The sequence below is a fragment of the Trachymyrmex cornetzi genome, unplaced genomic scaffold (genome assembly GCF_001594075.2).
Source record: "Trachymyrmex cornetzi isolate Tcor2-1 unplaced genomic scaffold, Tcor1.1 scaffold1002, whole genome shotgun sequence".
In the NCBI taxonomy this organism is placed as follows: Eukaryota; Metazoa; Arthropoda; class Insecta; order Hymenoptera; family Formicidae; genus Trachymyrmex; species Trachymyrmex cornetzi.
The window spans coordinates 382,269-397,817 of NW_017295547.1; the positions used below are offsets into that span (position 1 = coordinate 382,269).

The window sequence follows — 15,549 nt, forward strand, 5'->3', positions numbered from 1 at the left end:
CATCGGATGCAATGTGAATCCAGCATAAAGCTGGCGTCCCATGGAGCGAAAATTTGCAGAGGAATGGAACAGTGCGACCAATCACAATCGCAGAAAAGAAAGCAGTGTAAGTCTGCTTTCACATGCAGCGTAGCTTGCGTAAGCGTAAAGGGCTTCACACATGAAATGCACAACAGAGCATAAGTATAACATAAGACTGCTGGACCAATGAGCGCCCAACATAATGTCGCCATATTGATTTACGTAAGATGCTCATTGGTTTAGCGGTCTTATGTTATGCTTATGCTCTGTTATGCCTTTCATGTGTGAAGCCCTTAAGTCCGGATCTACAATAGGTGATATAAGCCTTAAGCCGTAAGAAATTGACCAATTATAATCGATTGCGAGGAGAATAATCGACTGTAATTCGTCCATTTCTCATATAAGGCCGCTAAACCAATGAGCAACTTATGTAAATCAATATGGCGACATTATGCTAGACGCTCATTGATCCAGCAGTCTTATATTATGCTTATGCTCTGTTATGCATTTCATGTGTGAAGCCCTTTAAAGTGGGGAGCACAGACTCTTGCATAACGCATAACACATGAGGCATAAGAAATTGAACCAACCAGAGTTCTCTATTACATGGAAGGGAAAGAAACGGAGAACTTCGATTGGTACATATTCTTATGCATTACGTGTTATGCGTTATGCAAGAGTCTGTGCTCCCCGCTTAAGGCCGCAGCACACACTTTTGCATAACGCATAACGCATAGTGCATAAGCGAATCAACTAATCATAATCTTTCCTTTCTTCCCATTCCATGAAAAAGAAGAATTTTGATTCCTTTATGCACTGTGTATTATTCGTTATGCAAGTGTGTGCTGCGGCCTTTAAACACAACGCGAGGCAACGAGTAAAAGGCCTAAACACAATGCGCAACCTTCGCATTATGTTTAGGCCTTAACTGTCACGAATCTGTGCATTATAAAATTTTATTACATAGTATAATCCAATTGAGATAATCCGCAATTTTCTGATAGTTCAAAACTGGTTCGATTATATTGGAACAAACCCTTGATCTGAAATAAAAAATTGAAAACGGCTCTAGTTTGAATAAATTTAATTTTAAAAAATTAAGTAATATAATCAACAGAAACAAATTTATATGCATGAAATATTTTCCGTAAAAATTTATTCATGAATATAATGTTATATTATGCTCGCGACTCGAAGTTCGGCTCGATACTCTGGATCTACTTTAACGTGTACCATCGATGGTACACGTAATACAGAATATGTTAAATTAACAGGCACATTGAATTCATATAATCGATTACAGCAGATATTGAAACATAGGGTCTGTTCTTTTTTACTTAATTTTTTGCACCATTCATCTTTTTTCTTCTTCATAACCATTACAACTTATTACAATATATAACGACGATTAAAGATTCCCTTGGCCAAGTTGTTTCGAACGAAGCATTGTTTTTCTAGGTCACCTAAAAACGTGCTTAAAATAGAAATATGCAACAAAAAGGAAAAAGAGGATGAGGAGATCAAACTACCGCCGATTCCCAAAAAAATGAAGATTCATTTGTAAAAGCAAACTGAATCTATGAAACATTTCGACCGTCAATATGGTACATACAAATTACCTCTTTGACAGAATGCTGTATATCCATATATTTGTCACTGTATCAATACATTAGCGATAAAGACAGGTAGTTTGTTGAATTTTACGATACTTGGAAAACTGTATCAGTGATGAATGGAGTCCTTGTTCTAATTTTCCGAATCCATTTTCTCCTTGCTATCGTTCTCCGATGCAGATCTACTCTTCTCATCCGATTGTTTAGAATCCGACTTGTCACTCGATCGCTTCTCCTTGTTAGATTTCTTCTCGCTTCTACTACTCTCTTTCTCGGCCCTCTCTCGATCGCTATCGCTTCTCTTACCATTGTCTGACTTATCCTTGCTGCGCCTTTCTCGATCTTTATCCTTGGTCTTGTCCACGGAATACTTGGATTTGGACGATCTGGACTTGGATTTTGAACGCGACCGCCTAGACCTGGATGTAGAGCCCTTGCTTCGTGAACGTGAACGACTGCGACGACGCGGTGATCTCTTCTTTCGCTCTTTTGACCTAGATGGTGATCGACGTGACCTTTGACGAGATAAAAAGTTAATACATGTATTAATATATGTATTAGAAATATACTAATCTCTTTAAAGACGGAGATTTCATTCGCATCCTGAATTCCTTTTTTCCATACTGAAACATTTTTCTACAATATACTTTATTTTTCTAGAATTTGTAATTGTAAATTCCATCACTCGCATTACCCTGGTTCAGTGTATATTAAAAGCTGCTTTATATAAAATATCTCAGTGCAGTAATACAATATAATCAACTTTGACAACAAAATAATACATGTATATTATGTTAAATAACATGACAATATATCACTAATAGATAGTTAATCGTATAAAATATTTATATACTTTTAACTTTACTAACTTCACGTATAGCAGCTTTTAGTATGCACTGATCTAGTAGCGTAGTGCAAGTGACCGAATTCGCTATACACTAAATATAAGTAAAATTCAATATATGTGTGTGTGTGAATAAAACATGACTTTGGCAAAGACGGAAAATTGTTTAATTATACCTCGACCTCCTCGATCTGCTACGCGAACGGTGGCGACTACGCGAATTGCTGCGTCGTCTCGATGGAGAATTGCGCCTGCGATCCTTCGATCGAGACCGTTTGGAGCGCGAGCGCGATCGACGCCGATGACGAGATCGCGAGCGTCGATGGCGCGATCGTGAACGCTTACGTGATCTCGAGCGTCGGCTACGTCCACGGGATCGCGAACGAGACTTACGGCTGCGCGAGCCACTTCTGCTTCGCTTATCCTTGGAAAGCATACCGATCATCGGGTCGATTGCCGCAGAGATGAGATTGTGTGCCTCCTTTACCCGCGACATTGCTTCTTCAATTTCCTTTTGTGCAGCTTCGTTGCTCTTTGCCTCTGGTTTGGCGATCGCCTGCGTCGAGTGGTACAGCTTGATCGCTCGTTCTGCAAGCTGCTTTCCATTCAGCAGCAATGCCGCAATCACAGCTGCCTGCTCAGACAGCTCCACCAGCGCGTAATGCTCGGCATCCGAGTCCCTACTGCACATACGCAGGTACTTGATCTCTATGTTGTTGTTGCTGAAGAAGTCCAGCAGCTGCTCAGGGCTCACCGATGTATCCAAATTTGCCACCACAAGCGTCCGACGAATCTCTTCGATACGTCTGCTGTCCAGATGACCTGGTAGGTGCGGATAGGACGGCAAGCTATTTGCCTCTAGCTTGGGATCCATCGTGGTAATCACATGATTTGGAGGAATACCTTCAATAGCATTCACAACGTTCGGTGGTAACTTTGGTTCTGACGGATAGAGGCCTGAAAGAATAAAAAAGGGTAAGATCTATGTTAAAAAATAATAAAGCATTTCTTGGAAATTAAGAAAAAGGGGATGTTTTCTTTTTTAAATTTACATACATACACGGTGTAAATTTGAAGGTTCAAAATTCGGAACTCAAAGTACTATAGAAACAAAGTTTTCAAAAAATACGTAAAAAATAGTTATATGTAAATTTTTATTTTAATGGGATCCTAAAGACGATTAGTCATAATGCAAGTGTCCTCTTTTATAGATTCGAAAGTTCTTTTTTAGAATTGAGGTAGGTATACCATATATATTAATACCTGTGAGGTGGAATTCATGCCAAGAACAAAAAAATTTTAAATTAAGATCCTGTTTATCATTTCTTAGTCCAATATAATGCTCTAGAGCTGTCATGTTACGATAATACAAAACCCATTTTACAATTGCACAAATATAGTTGTGATTATAGTTGTAAAAATTCACCAATCACAATAGAGAATATTTGATTGTGATCAATTCTTACAACTACAACTATTCACAATTACGCTTACATTGTAGAATAAGTTTGTAAGCTGTATAGTCTGTACTTACGAAATAGCAATCCACAGACTAGTAGTTTGCACAAAGAATGTAGTTCGTAGAATTGAAATTAGATGTCTAATTAAAACGTCATCGTTATACGAAAATTTATTAAATTTATGATGTATGTATACGTGAGATATTGATACAGTAATTGAGTAATATATCGATATCATTGATATACGCGAGTGATTTTTATAACAACTGATGATGAGCAGATTAAATGTCTAAATGTTTTATTAAATTTTATTGTAATTTTTGAGTGTTACAGATAAGGATAATAAACAAAATAAAAACAGCTACTGTAATAGCAAATTATAAAATAGGTTCCTTTGGCTCTTTCATTCTATGCTATTGGATAGAACTAAATCCTGGCGTCTATCCCTTGTTATTTTTGCTCGGTCTTGCTCTACCGAGACTGCAAAGAGGTGAAAGCGTTCAGCTTATAAGCGAAGTGTTGGACAGGCCTGATTTACTATAGGTATCTATTATAGACCAGTAGATATTCTATACCATATTCTTACCTGGTACAACTGTGCCATTGTTGGTTAACTCCAAGGCACGCTGCTCATCCGGAATATCTCCATTTTGATATGGGATCACTATCAATGCACGATCGATAAAAACAGTATTGGTCATGTGTTGTGCCACAGCGACGCAACCCTGGTCGTGGAACTTGATGTAGCATATGCGCGACTGCACGGGTACAGCAACATCCCTAATCGTTGGGTATAACCTGATGTCCTCGATTTTGCCTAGATACCCGAAAAGTGTTTGCATCTGGTCCTTGGTGGCCTGGGGCGCGATGTTTGTCACTTGAACCACCTTCGTTGAGCCAACCGCCATTCCGTCTACTGCGATCTTGTACGTGAACAAGGCTATAGAGGTTACGTTTAATGCGAGAGGCTGAACCTTATCATTTTTTTGTAACACTACGAATACTTTACTATCCTGAAACAAAATACTGTTTCAAAAAACTCTTTTGTTTTCAGTGTGAAACACCTTACGCTCGGACCCTTTTAATCGGTTTCCTAAATTCACCTCAATTGGCGTTGTTGGGGCAACAAACATAAGATGCGTTATTGCGTTCCGAGATACGCATTTAGCGTACTTTGCATTCCTTTTCTTCTTAAGGTGCCTTTTCATGCTGCCGCTCAACGCTCATTTTCAGCGTCAAAACAGATCACGTGAACAAAATTAACGCTTGATATTCGTCAATTTGTATCACGTGACTTATTTTGATGCCAAAAATGAGTGTCGAGCGTCAAGCTGGTCAAGCATAAAAAGGCGCCTTTATACATCACGGTATCGCCCATCATCTGATCAATCGTGATGCTCGTGAGGTTGACAATCGAGAATGATATAAATTGATAGAAGTCTTATTGTTCTCAATCGTTTTCTATCAACTTTTTTTTTACCACGGTCCACAATTGGCTGTTGGCGTAGCTGTGACAGTTTTTCTAACCTAAATAATATCTAAACTGTAACGAATTAGTATCTCGACTCGAAAGGCAGAGCGGTAGTTTTTTCTAAAGAATTCGCAAGATTCGGTTATTTCATGCAAAAAAACGTCGAATGAGCATAATTTTATTAAAATTAGAAGTGAGGAAGCTCAACTAAAGAATTACCCGTAGCTTAATAGGTTAAGTTGTTTTGGTGTTATTAAAGTCATTATATATACAATGTTTACACTTGTCCGAGTTACACGATTCTAATCAGTTCTCGCTCCGATTTAATATTTATCTCTCGCGCGACTGTCGACAAGACCGACTCGCAGCATGTTGTCAAGAAAGAATAAGGATCTGAGGACGATCAAGGAGGGAGTAATTGGCAGATATGTGAAGAAAGAAACGCCACCCGAGATGTCGAGTATGTATTTCAAGAATCTGCTCTTTTCTCTTTTCTTCGCCATATGTTCCTTCTTAGCACTTAGTTTGCAACTTGGTTTGTTTTTTATAACTGCACCAGTATACTTGTACTGAAAATAGTGATAGATGCATATTTAGAATTGGACAAAAGCATGAGAAAATTTTTTAGTGAGTATATACAGTAGAGCGATAAAGGAACAAGTCTACATAAATATTTAGTTTTGCAAAAGTATTCCTCATTACTCTTGCTGTTTCTTGTTTAAGTTGTAAAACAAATATGATTTTATATATAAAGATCGACGACAAACGCAAATCTATTATTATGAGAGATAATATAAAATCATCGAGTGTAAGAGGAAGTTTTAAGCTCAAATTAAATTATGGAAGACGTTTTTTTCATGTATCATACATTTTTATCATTATGAATTTATCATTTATTACCTTGTACTTAATTTAATTATAATTGGAAATGTAAAGAGTTTTTTTATTGTCATATATATCTTTCAGGAGTATACATCATATTCGACATTCACAACGAACTAATACAAAAAATTTATATGAATATAATTTTTTGATAAAACAGTTGATTAAATTAAAAGTATTTTCCTTTTTTTTTTAAGATAAAGTTTCTCACTCTTTCATTCCTCATATATCACCCATATTCTAACTAGCACTATTATTATACTTTGCAAAAGAAATATCAATTATACAGCTCATGTTACTTATATTTAGTTATCAATGTGTGGACAACAGAGCCGAACAAAAAACCTAGGCGGCGTAACAATCATCCAATGATGCCGAGTTCTACGGTAAAAATTGTATTGTACATAAATGTATTACATACTATATCACATTATATAATGTTCTCTGATATGAATCCATTAAATGAATAAAAATAAAGTTGAAAGTTTACTTGTGCTGGCAAATAAGTATTGTTGAGGTTTACCAGTATTAAATTATAATATTATTTAATAATATTCTTGAGGCTTTCACGGGTGTTTCCTATATGACAATCTTGCGTTTCGCGGGTTTTCTCCGTGTTCAAATCCATGCTTGGAATGCCAACGTTTCGTGAACCTTGCAGTCCACTTCATCAGAGCGAGGAGCAGCCTGATACTAAGCTGTTCTCCCAGATCGTTCCCTTTATATTACGCTGCTTGTTGGGGGGGGGAGGAGGGGGGGAGAAGAAAATTGTGAGTAGAGATCCAAGAATGGATTTGAACACGGAGAAAACCCGCGAAACGCAAGATTGTCATATAATATTATTTCTTATTATTTCCAAAAGTAATTTTTTTATTACTGTCAGTATAAGCAGATCTTTTTGCTATTGCCATATATTCCCAAGAGATTATTGTAGCCTTTTGCTGAAAAATTTTTTCGTTGATCAGTAGTGTAATGTTATGTGATTGGAATTGGAAATTACTTTTCAAAAATAACTAAGTAAATAAATTACCGTGACCGTTACTTTTTGATGTTAAAATAAGATTAATCTAAAAAATTTTGCAATATTTTTTGTTTAAATATTAATAAAAGCAACAAACAACAGTGACATTAAACCGATATATGAAAACAGGAGGGAAATATTTTTTCAGCCCAAGAGAGAGGAGAGAGAAAGAAGGAGGAGGGGGGGGGGGGGGCTATCAGAATGAATTTATACATATACATATCCAGTTTTACAAATTATCAGTTAATTAAATTTTCAATTTTAAAACAATCCGGCTGAGATATTTTCCACAATAAATTTTATGGTACAGAAAATCCAGGTTCGAAATATTACCCAAATGGGGATAATATTTTTCGCAATAAATTATTTATAGTTTTTAAGGCGCTTATTAGCATTAAATCAGTAACGGTTTTCTAAGATGCTTATTTGCAGCACTAATATTAAATTGATTCACGGAGAAAAATGTTTGATTGGATTAATTGGAATTCTGAAAGTAAACGATCCAGAATTCTGGTTAAATCTACTAGAAATCTAATTGAGATAACCAACATTCAGAATTTCTTTGATCAAATCTACTATAATTCTATTAGATTTAATCAGAATTAGTAAACTGAACTAAAATTCTGAATCGTTCATTTTCCACCAGAATTCCAGTTAATTTGGCCAAATATTTTTCTTCGTGTTGTCAATTAATTTGTAATATTCCAGTTTCGATTTAGGACTGTTCAATTGTTTCAAGATTGACAAATAATCGTCACACAGTTAGTTTGGACTGAAAATTTTACAAGTCTACAAAAAATATTAATTCTAACCATAATTTTTTAACTATACAATTATAATCATATTATAATTATAATGCCAAATACTTTTCTCTCTATGTAGTAATATCATTTACTTATTAAACTGATAAGCAATTTAATAATTTATGATGCTAATAAGCATCTTTATAATAATATTCTAATAATCTGATGTTAATGAGAACCTTAAATTTGCAAATAATTTATTGCGAAAAACATTATCTCAGCCGTAATTTGAAATCCTATAAAATTCGTCTTATTTAATTAATCCTGTAAGAAGAATTAGCTCATATGTATACGAATTATTGGCGAGTAGCTATTTGATTTCATATAACGGAAAAAAGACTATGTTGAGATAATTATATGCCTAGCGGAATAATTTTTAATGCAATTTCATGCACTCAACGGTAATTCTCTATACTAAGGATGATCTAATAAAAGCCGAAACGTTTATATTTATATTAAATTTTAGAAATAAACTTTATTTATTTCTAATTGTACAATGTGATCTTTAATTGTTAGATCCGCGCCGAGAACTTGCGTTGGCTCTATGCTCTTTTATATTATGCACTAGTTAGTAATCCTACAGAATTTCTCTTTAATTTATTTTATTGGCCTAAATTTAAAAAAGTAACTTTAACGATAACGTTACAAGTGTGTGTAACATTTTATTCTCAATCCTTATTACATATGATAATAATATTTGCATATATCCTTGTGCAAAATGTAAATTCTGCTTTTAAAAATAGATTTGATAAAAAAGATAATTTACTAATCCTGTAATATAAATTTGTAATTCATGTAATTTTTTTCTACAATAGGTATTTCTCAAAGTCTCAAAATATTATTTATTAGAACACCACACATATCTATCAATTTTTTATCGACGAGCTAAGAAAAAGTTATATACGATATATCTCATAATTTCCAAGCAGCTGGTCAAGAATCATTGAAACATATAAGAAGACATCTGAAGATGTTGATTTTTATCGATGCTTCTCTCGTGTCATAGTCCATTTCTCCGCAACCTAGTATGGTGCAAAAGTTCGGAAATATGAAAACCACGAACAGCGCCGTTGGTCTGGGCAGCCATGAGGGAAAATATACACCAAATAATTCTGTTCCTGACTTAACTCAAAGGTTAATAGTAAATTTTACGTTTAATATGATTTTACATAATGATACTTTTTATAATTATACTGTTAAACAACATTTTATACAAAATAAAATTATTAAGAAATAATTATTAAGAAAGAACGAAATAAACTTTACCAGGGAATGTCATAACATTTTTCCAATTTTATGCTTTTATTTTTATAACAGATTTGCCGGCCTATCTGTTAATACTGGAATGAATGACGGCATGTTTTCGAGGACAGCAACACCCATGTACCATGCCGAACTGTCACCCGCAATGTCACATACTTATATCAATCAATACGCTGGATCCGAGTACCATCTAGATAGGGTCCAGACACCACAGATGCCTTACATGCCTTTCGACGTCGACGGTTACGAAGATTATAATCACTCCATTTATCGTCATAATGCTAGGTATGAGAATGATTTTCGATAGTTTCCATATTTTCATACGTGTCTATTTTTTGTACTACGAATTGCTTTGAATTATTGTTGCTTCAAATTACAACACGCATAGGTGATGTTTTGCATATCTTGTTAAGACTCTTGAGTACTTGCCTCATCCATATTGAATTGTGTCGTCATAAGCGAGAAATGACGCGTTGATTTTTTTTTTTGCATTTGTAAATAAAGACAATTTGAATAAAATGGAATAATGAGAGCGCTGTAAAACACTTTAAATTGGATTATAATAATGCGATTTTTAATATGATTGTTCTAATCATTCTGCATAAAAAAGAATTAAGTATAAATATAAAAGAATCAATAATAAAAATAGTATCACTTGGGTTTTATTGGAGTTACGTAAATAATAAAAATAGCACCATTTGGGTTTTATTTTTTAATTTGGCACAATAAGATAATGTTTTTGCTCCAGATAATAATTCTTCTTTAGATAATATATATTAAATTGGATAATTTTCTTTCTTTATAAAATAAGGTATAAAATGAGAAAATATTAAATGTTTGATAAAATTGAAAGTTCAACAAAATCTGCTTGATTTTTTCTGCAGTGTCCATTTCTCCGAAGCGCATTCTGTGAATAATGTACAAATTTTTTCCCACGATTTCAATGACTGCATTCAACAGAGAAAGCAGCTTTGCAACTATTGTAAAATTCTTCAATATGATTAATTTATACTAGGCCTGTCCAATTTGAGCTCCGGAGCCAAAACGCAAAGCTATCGACGCAAAACAATTCAATGGGAGTAAGATTTTAGGAACTATAAAGTGTTGATAAGAGCGTCACTCAGATACATTTCAACACTTTACAGTTCTGAAATCTTATCCACATTGAATTTTTTTTGCATCAATGACTTTGTGTTTTGGCTCTGAAGCTTAAATTGGACAGGCTTGGTTTATACTGTAGTGACTCGCCACTAGAGGTCCACGGGACTTACTCGGATTTGCACGAGCACCACAGCCACGCGAATTCCCTTTAAATAGAACATCATTCTGGATTCATTCCAGGCGTCTAAGGCAGGTCCCACACTATATCGCCTTACTGATGAGTCTAGTAGTGTGGGACCAGGACGAAACGCTGCGGTCGACCACAAAGCTTCGAGTCAGGCCTCCTTAGTGGACACCCACAATACATTTAGATCTATAAAGAACCAAAAGCAAGAACCAATTGTATTGAACAATTTTATGTCATTAATCCAACCCAGGTTGATGCAAACCCGCTCGGGCCGAATATATTATAAATTTGTAGCATCTGTACTAAATAATGTTAAAATCATATCACTGAAATTGATACAATTTTTTCTATAATTAAAAATTATTTAATATAAAAAGATTTAATATGAAAATTATTGCTTATCTCATGCTTGTTGAAAACATAGGGTTTTAAGTTTTGATTTTCTTGAAGCTATAGTAGATGCTATTCGGAAAGATCGAGTTCTCGAAATGAGCAGCAGCAGGACGAGTTGCCTTTGCCACCTGGATGGTCAGTTGACTTCACACTCCGTGGTCGAAAGTACTACATCGATCATAACACTAAGACCACGCATTGGTCGCATCCACTTGAGAAAGAGGGTTTACCCACAGGATGGGAGAGAATTGAGTCTCCCGAGTATGGCGTTTATTACGTCAAGTGAGTGAACTTGGAAGAGGATTCGACAAGCCATCTATATGTCACAACAAAAATATCTCTCCTTTCTTTCTCAGCCACATCACGCGCCAAGCTCAGTATGAACATCCGTGTTACCCGCATGAGATGCAAGCTGTACGGGTCATATCACCACCACGACATACTCACTTTCACTCTCACAGTGTTTTGGTGCCAGCCAATCCATATCTGAATGAGGAAATACCACACTGGCTGTACGTGTACAGCAGGGCCTCAATAGCTTTAGATCGCAAGCTGCGTTGGGAATTGTTTCGTTTGCCCGAGTTGGACTGTTTCAATGCTATGCTCACCAGACTGTACAAGCAGGAACTGGAGGAAGTTGTAATGCGTTATGAGGAATATAGGTGAGAAATAAGATATGTCGAAACAATGACGATTTACATTATCTTCAATACATATACAATCTTATCTTTACATTTTGTATTTTGTATATTTTTGCCTCTGTAGATCGGCATTATTATGCGAAATGGAACAAAGACTGAAAGAATTAAATCCAGAATCTGGCAATTCTAATGTTGGTGCTATTGCTTTACGAAGATCTCTTCCCTAAGAGAGAAGTTTATTAAACAATCAATTGTTATACACTGTTTCTCTTTTGACTGACTGAGGAAAAGTTCCCTGGAATTCATAATAAAAAGTTATAATAAATAATTGACAACTCTGTATTTTGCAAATATGTACACAGTGTAACACCTAAAGAAAATTTCATTTTTTATAATACATATCATTGTGCAGCAATACACAAGGTTGGCTTTTAAAAAATAATAATTATTAAATGTGTTACCTAAATTTCATTAGCAATTGCTTTTTCATTTTTTTTTTATTCTCTTTCTACCTGAGTAATCTTGTCCTCATGTGCAATATCAAAATCATCGGTGAGTGTCAGTCCTGTTACTTGAAATACATGTGCATTACTACAGGGTTTCTCAATTAAACGTCTATAAGATAATCCTGCGAAAAATAAATGTCCGTCATCCTCTTCAACAAAAAATCAAAATAAAAAATCGATACAAAATGATTTACTTCGTTCTGTATCGTCTTCTGGCATTCTACGTTTTATAACTTGGTAAAACAGAACACCAAACATATTCCATCCCACGATAGCATAAATTATCGCAAGTCTTCGTCTTGAATACAAGGCTTCACGTTTGTCTCTTATTTTATTTCTTATGAACCATCGTTCCAATAATTTTTTAATCATTTTTTGGGTTATGTGCGAGCGTAAAGGCCGTTCTACAATAAATTGCAAACACCCGTTGCCAGTAGCAAAGGTTGACAACTATAGTTGCTAGAGTCTTAAGGTAAATTTTCACAGGCTGCTCAAACCGGCTGTTTCAGCGACAAAAAGGATCACGTGATCAAAATGGGCGTTTGATATTCGTTTTGACCACATGATTCTTTTTGTCGCTGAAACAGCCGGTTTGAGCAGCTCGTGAAAATTTACCCTCAGATTTATCAGAGAGGCGCAACCGGTGTTATGCATTCTGATTCGCTGTTGCAATCTAACCAATTGCGTGACTTGGCAGCCATTTATAGTACTAGTGACGTATTTCTATTTCATTTTATCCTATACATTCTATCTCACATTATCCTACACGTCTTATCTTGTTTGACATAGTTTAAAGGCAGTTTCATAGTATGTCGGCCATGTTTAGTACTCTCCTTAGCACCTTTGTCATACTAACTTAAGCCGGTTGCGCCTCTCTGATAAATCTAGGACTCTACTATGGTATATGTAACGCATACTATAGTATTTTCGTAGTTTTTCATATGCGATACTTTTTGAGAATAGGGACCCTGCTCGCTGACCGAATGAATGTGATTGGATCTATAAGTAACCAAAAGTTCATTTACTTGGCAAGCATAGAGGCCTAGATACTAGAGCACTAGAAACGTAAGTATTCGCGTCCACCATTTTTACTCCTTTCCCCACTGTTTGTTCTCTCTTCAACTTTCTCTCTTCTCTCTTCAATCTTCTTAGTTTGGCGGCGGAATAGAAAGAGAGCAAGGAATTGAGAAAAGGAGCAAGAGAGTGAGAATAGGAGTAAAAATGGGGGAGGGCTCCGATTGCACACATCGCATATTGCACACATGTATCGCTGAATGGCCAATTTAAAAATAAAATAATCTCATTGGCAAAACAGTGAAAAATTACTAAGCACCAGTTGATATGAGTGGTGTGTACAATCAGAACTGTAGGCAAACGGGATCCTCCCAAAAATGGCGGGTGCAAATACTTATGTTTATAGTGTCTTATAGATACTAGAGATGCGACATTGCGTCGGTTGGGTTAGGCTTAGAACATATATAAATGGAAGGGGCATAGGGCGCTGAACGTGAAGCCACATCTGTGCGAGAGAGAAAGATAGTAAGGGATAAATGTTCGCAATGCGCATGCGCAGCACCTGTATGAATTCATCTGTATGAATTGTGCAGTGGATTAGTGTTTTTACACATTCGTATGTACATTACACAGATATGTAAAACGTGATGCTGCGCATGCGCATTGGGAACATTTATCCCTTACTACCTTCCTCTCTTGCACAGACGTTTGCATCAGCGCGAGCCATGGGAAGGGGTGGCACCCAGTTGGACACGGCTCAATTGGACACGAGCCACTCACAGCGCTTGAGACTAGAAAGCTCCTAAGCACCGGTCGCTGTGATTGGTGGTGTCCAATCGAGATGTGATCAATCGGGATCACTCCCATGGGAAGTATAGACAATGCCCGTTCTATTTATATATGTTCTAAGGGTCAGGTCGTCATCGCCATTTTAATTCAGTATAAGTACTTATAACCATAAAGTGCCTTTTCATGCTGACGCTCGACGCTCGTTGTCAGCTGTTTTCAGCGTCAAAATAAATCACAAGAACAAAATTGATAGGCTTTCTACAATAAGTCGCAAGTCAGAAGTTCTAAGCGATCTTAAGTCATAATTAGTAAGGTTGGCCAATAGCCAACTTGAACGACTTGGTTAAAACTGGTTAAGACTTCTGACGTTCTAACTTGCGGCTTATTGTAGAAGGCCCATGACCCTTGATATTCGTCAATTTCTATCACGTGAATTATTTTGACGCCGAAAATGAACGTCGAGCGTCTGCATGGAAAGGCACCTTTATAAGCTGATGACAGCTGATGCACGAGGAAAGTTAGGGCCTGCGCACAATAGAGGAGCAAGAAATAGATATTAAGATTTCAACCTATCAGAAACCATGTATTCCGATGTAATCAGTTTCTGATAGGTTAAAATCTTAATATCTAATTCCTGTTCCTCTATTGTGCTCAGGCCCTTAAGCTGGAAACACAATAGACACAGGCAATAGGCACAAGCAACAGGGAATAACGAACCATCCAATCAGAGCTCTGGGATATAATATCGAACTTATACCCCAAAGCTCTGATTGGACGGCTCGTTATTCCCTGTTGCCTGTGTCTATATTGTGTTTTCAGCTTTAAATTGTTAGAAAAAGAAGAAAGTATAGTACGTACTTATAGTATGTACTTAATATACATTATACATACATATATTATTAGACTCTATACGTAGAGTTCTAGGGCTGAGTTTCTACTGAGCGCGTCACGCGTCGCGTTGTCGAAGGAAAGAAAGAGAGGAGTTGTGTATTTATATAATCTTATCTCTTTCTCTCTTTCATGACGCGACGCGTAACGCGCTCAGTGGAAACGTACCATAGGACTTTAATTATACCAAAGACATAGAGAATGGACTACGCGATCCATATCAAAGTAATGTATCAAATGTGATCGACAATAATGAAAGAGAGGGACCGTGGGAGACGGGCATCGACATCTAGAATGGACCGCTGATGGCAATGGTGGGGGTAGAAAGACGATTAGAGTGAGAGGCAGGAATAATAAGATCGTTCTTTCTCTATTTACTGTTGTTTCTAACAGTCTGATTGGTTGTTGGATTAACAACAACCAATCAGGCATCAGTAAACAGAGAAAGAACGATCTTATTATTCCTGCCTCTCACTCTAATCGTCTTTCTACCCCCACCATTGCCATCAGCGGTCCATTCTAGATGTCGATGGAGACGGGCAGACGGCCAATCTCCTTCTCATTCTCTCCCATTACGCCATTGAATGGAAAGAGATAGAAATGGCCGTCTGCCACGATCCCTCTCTCTCATCCCTATCGACCATTTTGACAC

The 15,549-nt window shown here is 36.3% G+C and overlaps 2 protein-coding genes across 4 annotated transcripts; one reads left to right on the top strand and one right to left on the bottom strand.

Moving 5' to 3' along the window:
* Positions 1 to 1,464: 1,464 nt before the first annotated feature.
* Positions 1,465 to 5,134, bottom strand: Srp54 (splicing regulatory protein 54). 2 transcript variants are annotated; one of them, XM_018522835.1, is made up of 5 exons: positions 5,042 to 5,134; positions 4,525 to 4,951; positions 2,655 to 3,435; positions 1,641 to 2,149; positions 1,465 to 1,484 (listed from the first exon to the last, which is right to left on the bottom strand). In XM_018522835.1, the coding sequence occupies exons 1-4, from the start codon at positions 5,069 to 5,071 to the stop codon at positions 1,768 to 1,770; spliced, it is 1,620 nt and encodes a 539-aa protein (XP_018378337.1). In that variant the 5' UTR covers positions 5,072 to 5,134; the 3' UTR covers positions 1,465 to 1,484; positions 1,641 to 1,767. The 2 variants fall into 2 exon arrangements, with proteins under 2 accessions (XP_018378337.1, XP_018378345.1); XM_018522843.1 differs by having other exon boundaries at positions 4,525 to 4,964; positions 5,042 to 5,093.
* A 182-nt stretch (positions 5,135 to 5,316) lies between these two features.
* LOC108771024 (protein salvador homolog 1) lies at positions 5,317 to 12,135 on the top strand. 2 transcript variants are annotated; one of them, XM_018522886.1, is made up of 8 exons: positions 5,317 to 5,602; positions 5,766 to 5,869; positions 6,601 to 6,677; positions 9,122 to 9,249; positions 9,433 to 9,663; positions 11,117 to 11,341; positions 11,416 to 11,721; positions 11,825 to 12,135. In XM_018522886.1, exons 2-8 carry the CDS (start codon positions 5,779 to 5,781, stop codon positions 11,925 to 11,927), a joined length of 1,161 nt encoding a protein of 386 aa, XP_018378388.1. In that variant the 5' UTR covers positions 5,317 to 5,602; positions 5,766 to 5,778; the 3' UTR covers positions 11,928 to 12,135. The 2 variants fall into 2 exon arrangements, with proteins under 2 accessions (XP_018378388.1, XP_018378397.1); XM_018522895.1 differs by lacking the exons at positions 5,317 to 5,602; positions 6,601 to 6,677 and having other exon boundaries at positions 5,789 to 5,869.
* Positions 12,136 to 15,549: the final 3,414 nt, after the last annotated feature.

Coding starts and splice junctions, on each gene's coding strand:
- Srp54 (XM_018522835.1), bottom strand. CDS start 5,071: ATGTTTGTTGCCCCAACAACGCCAATTGAG. Junction 4,952..5,041: donor CCCCAACAACGCCAATTGAG/GTGAATTTAGGA, acceptor ATTTTGTTTCAG/GATAGTAAAGTATTCGTAGT. Junction 2,150..2,654: donor AGCAGATCGAGGAGGTCGAG/GTATAATTAAAC, acceptor ATCTCGTCAAAG/GTCACGTCGATCACCATCTA.
- LOC108771024 (XM_018522886.1), top strand. CDS start 5,779: ATGTTGTCAAGAAAGAATAAGGATCTGAGGACGATCAAGGAGGGAGTA. Junction 6,678..9,121: donor CAATGATGCCGAGTTCTACG/GTAAAAATTGTA, acceptor CTCGTGTCATAG/TCCATTTCTCCGCAACCTAG. Junction 11,342..11,415: donor TATGGCGTTTATTACGTCAA/GTGAGTGAACTT, acceptor TTTCTTTCTCAG/CCACATCACGCGCCAAGCTC.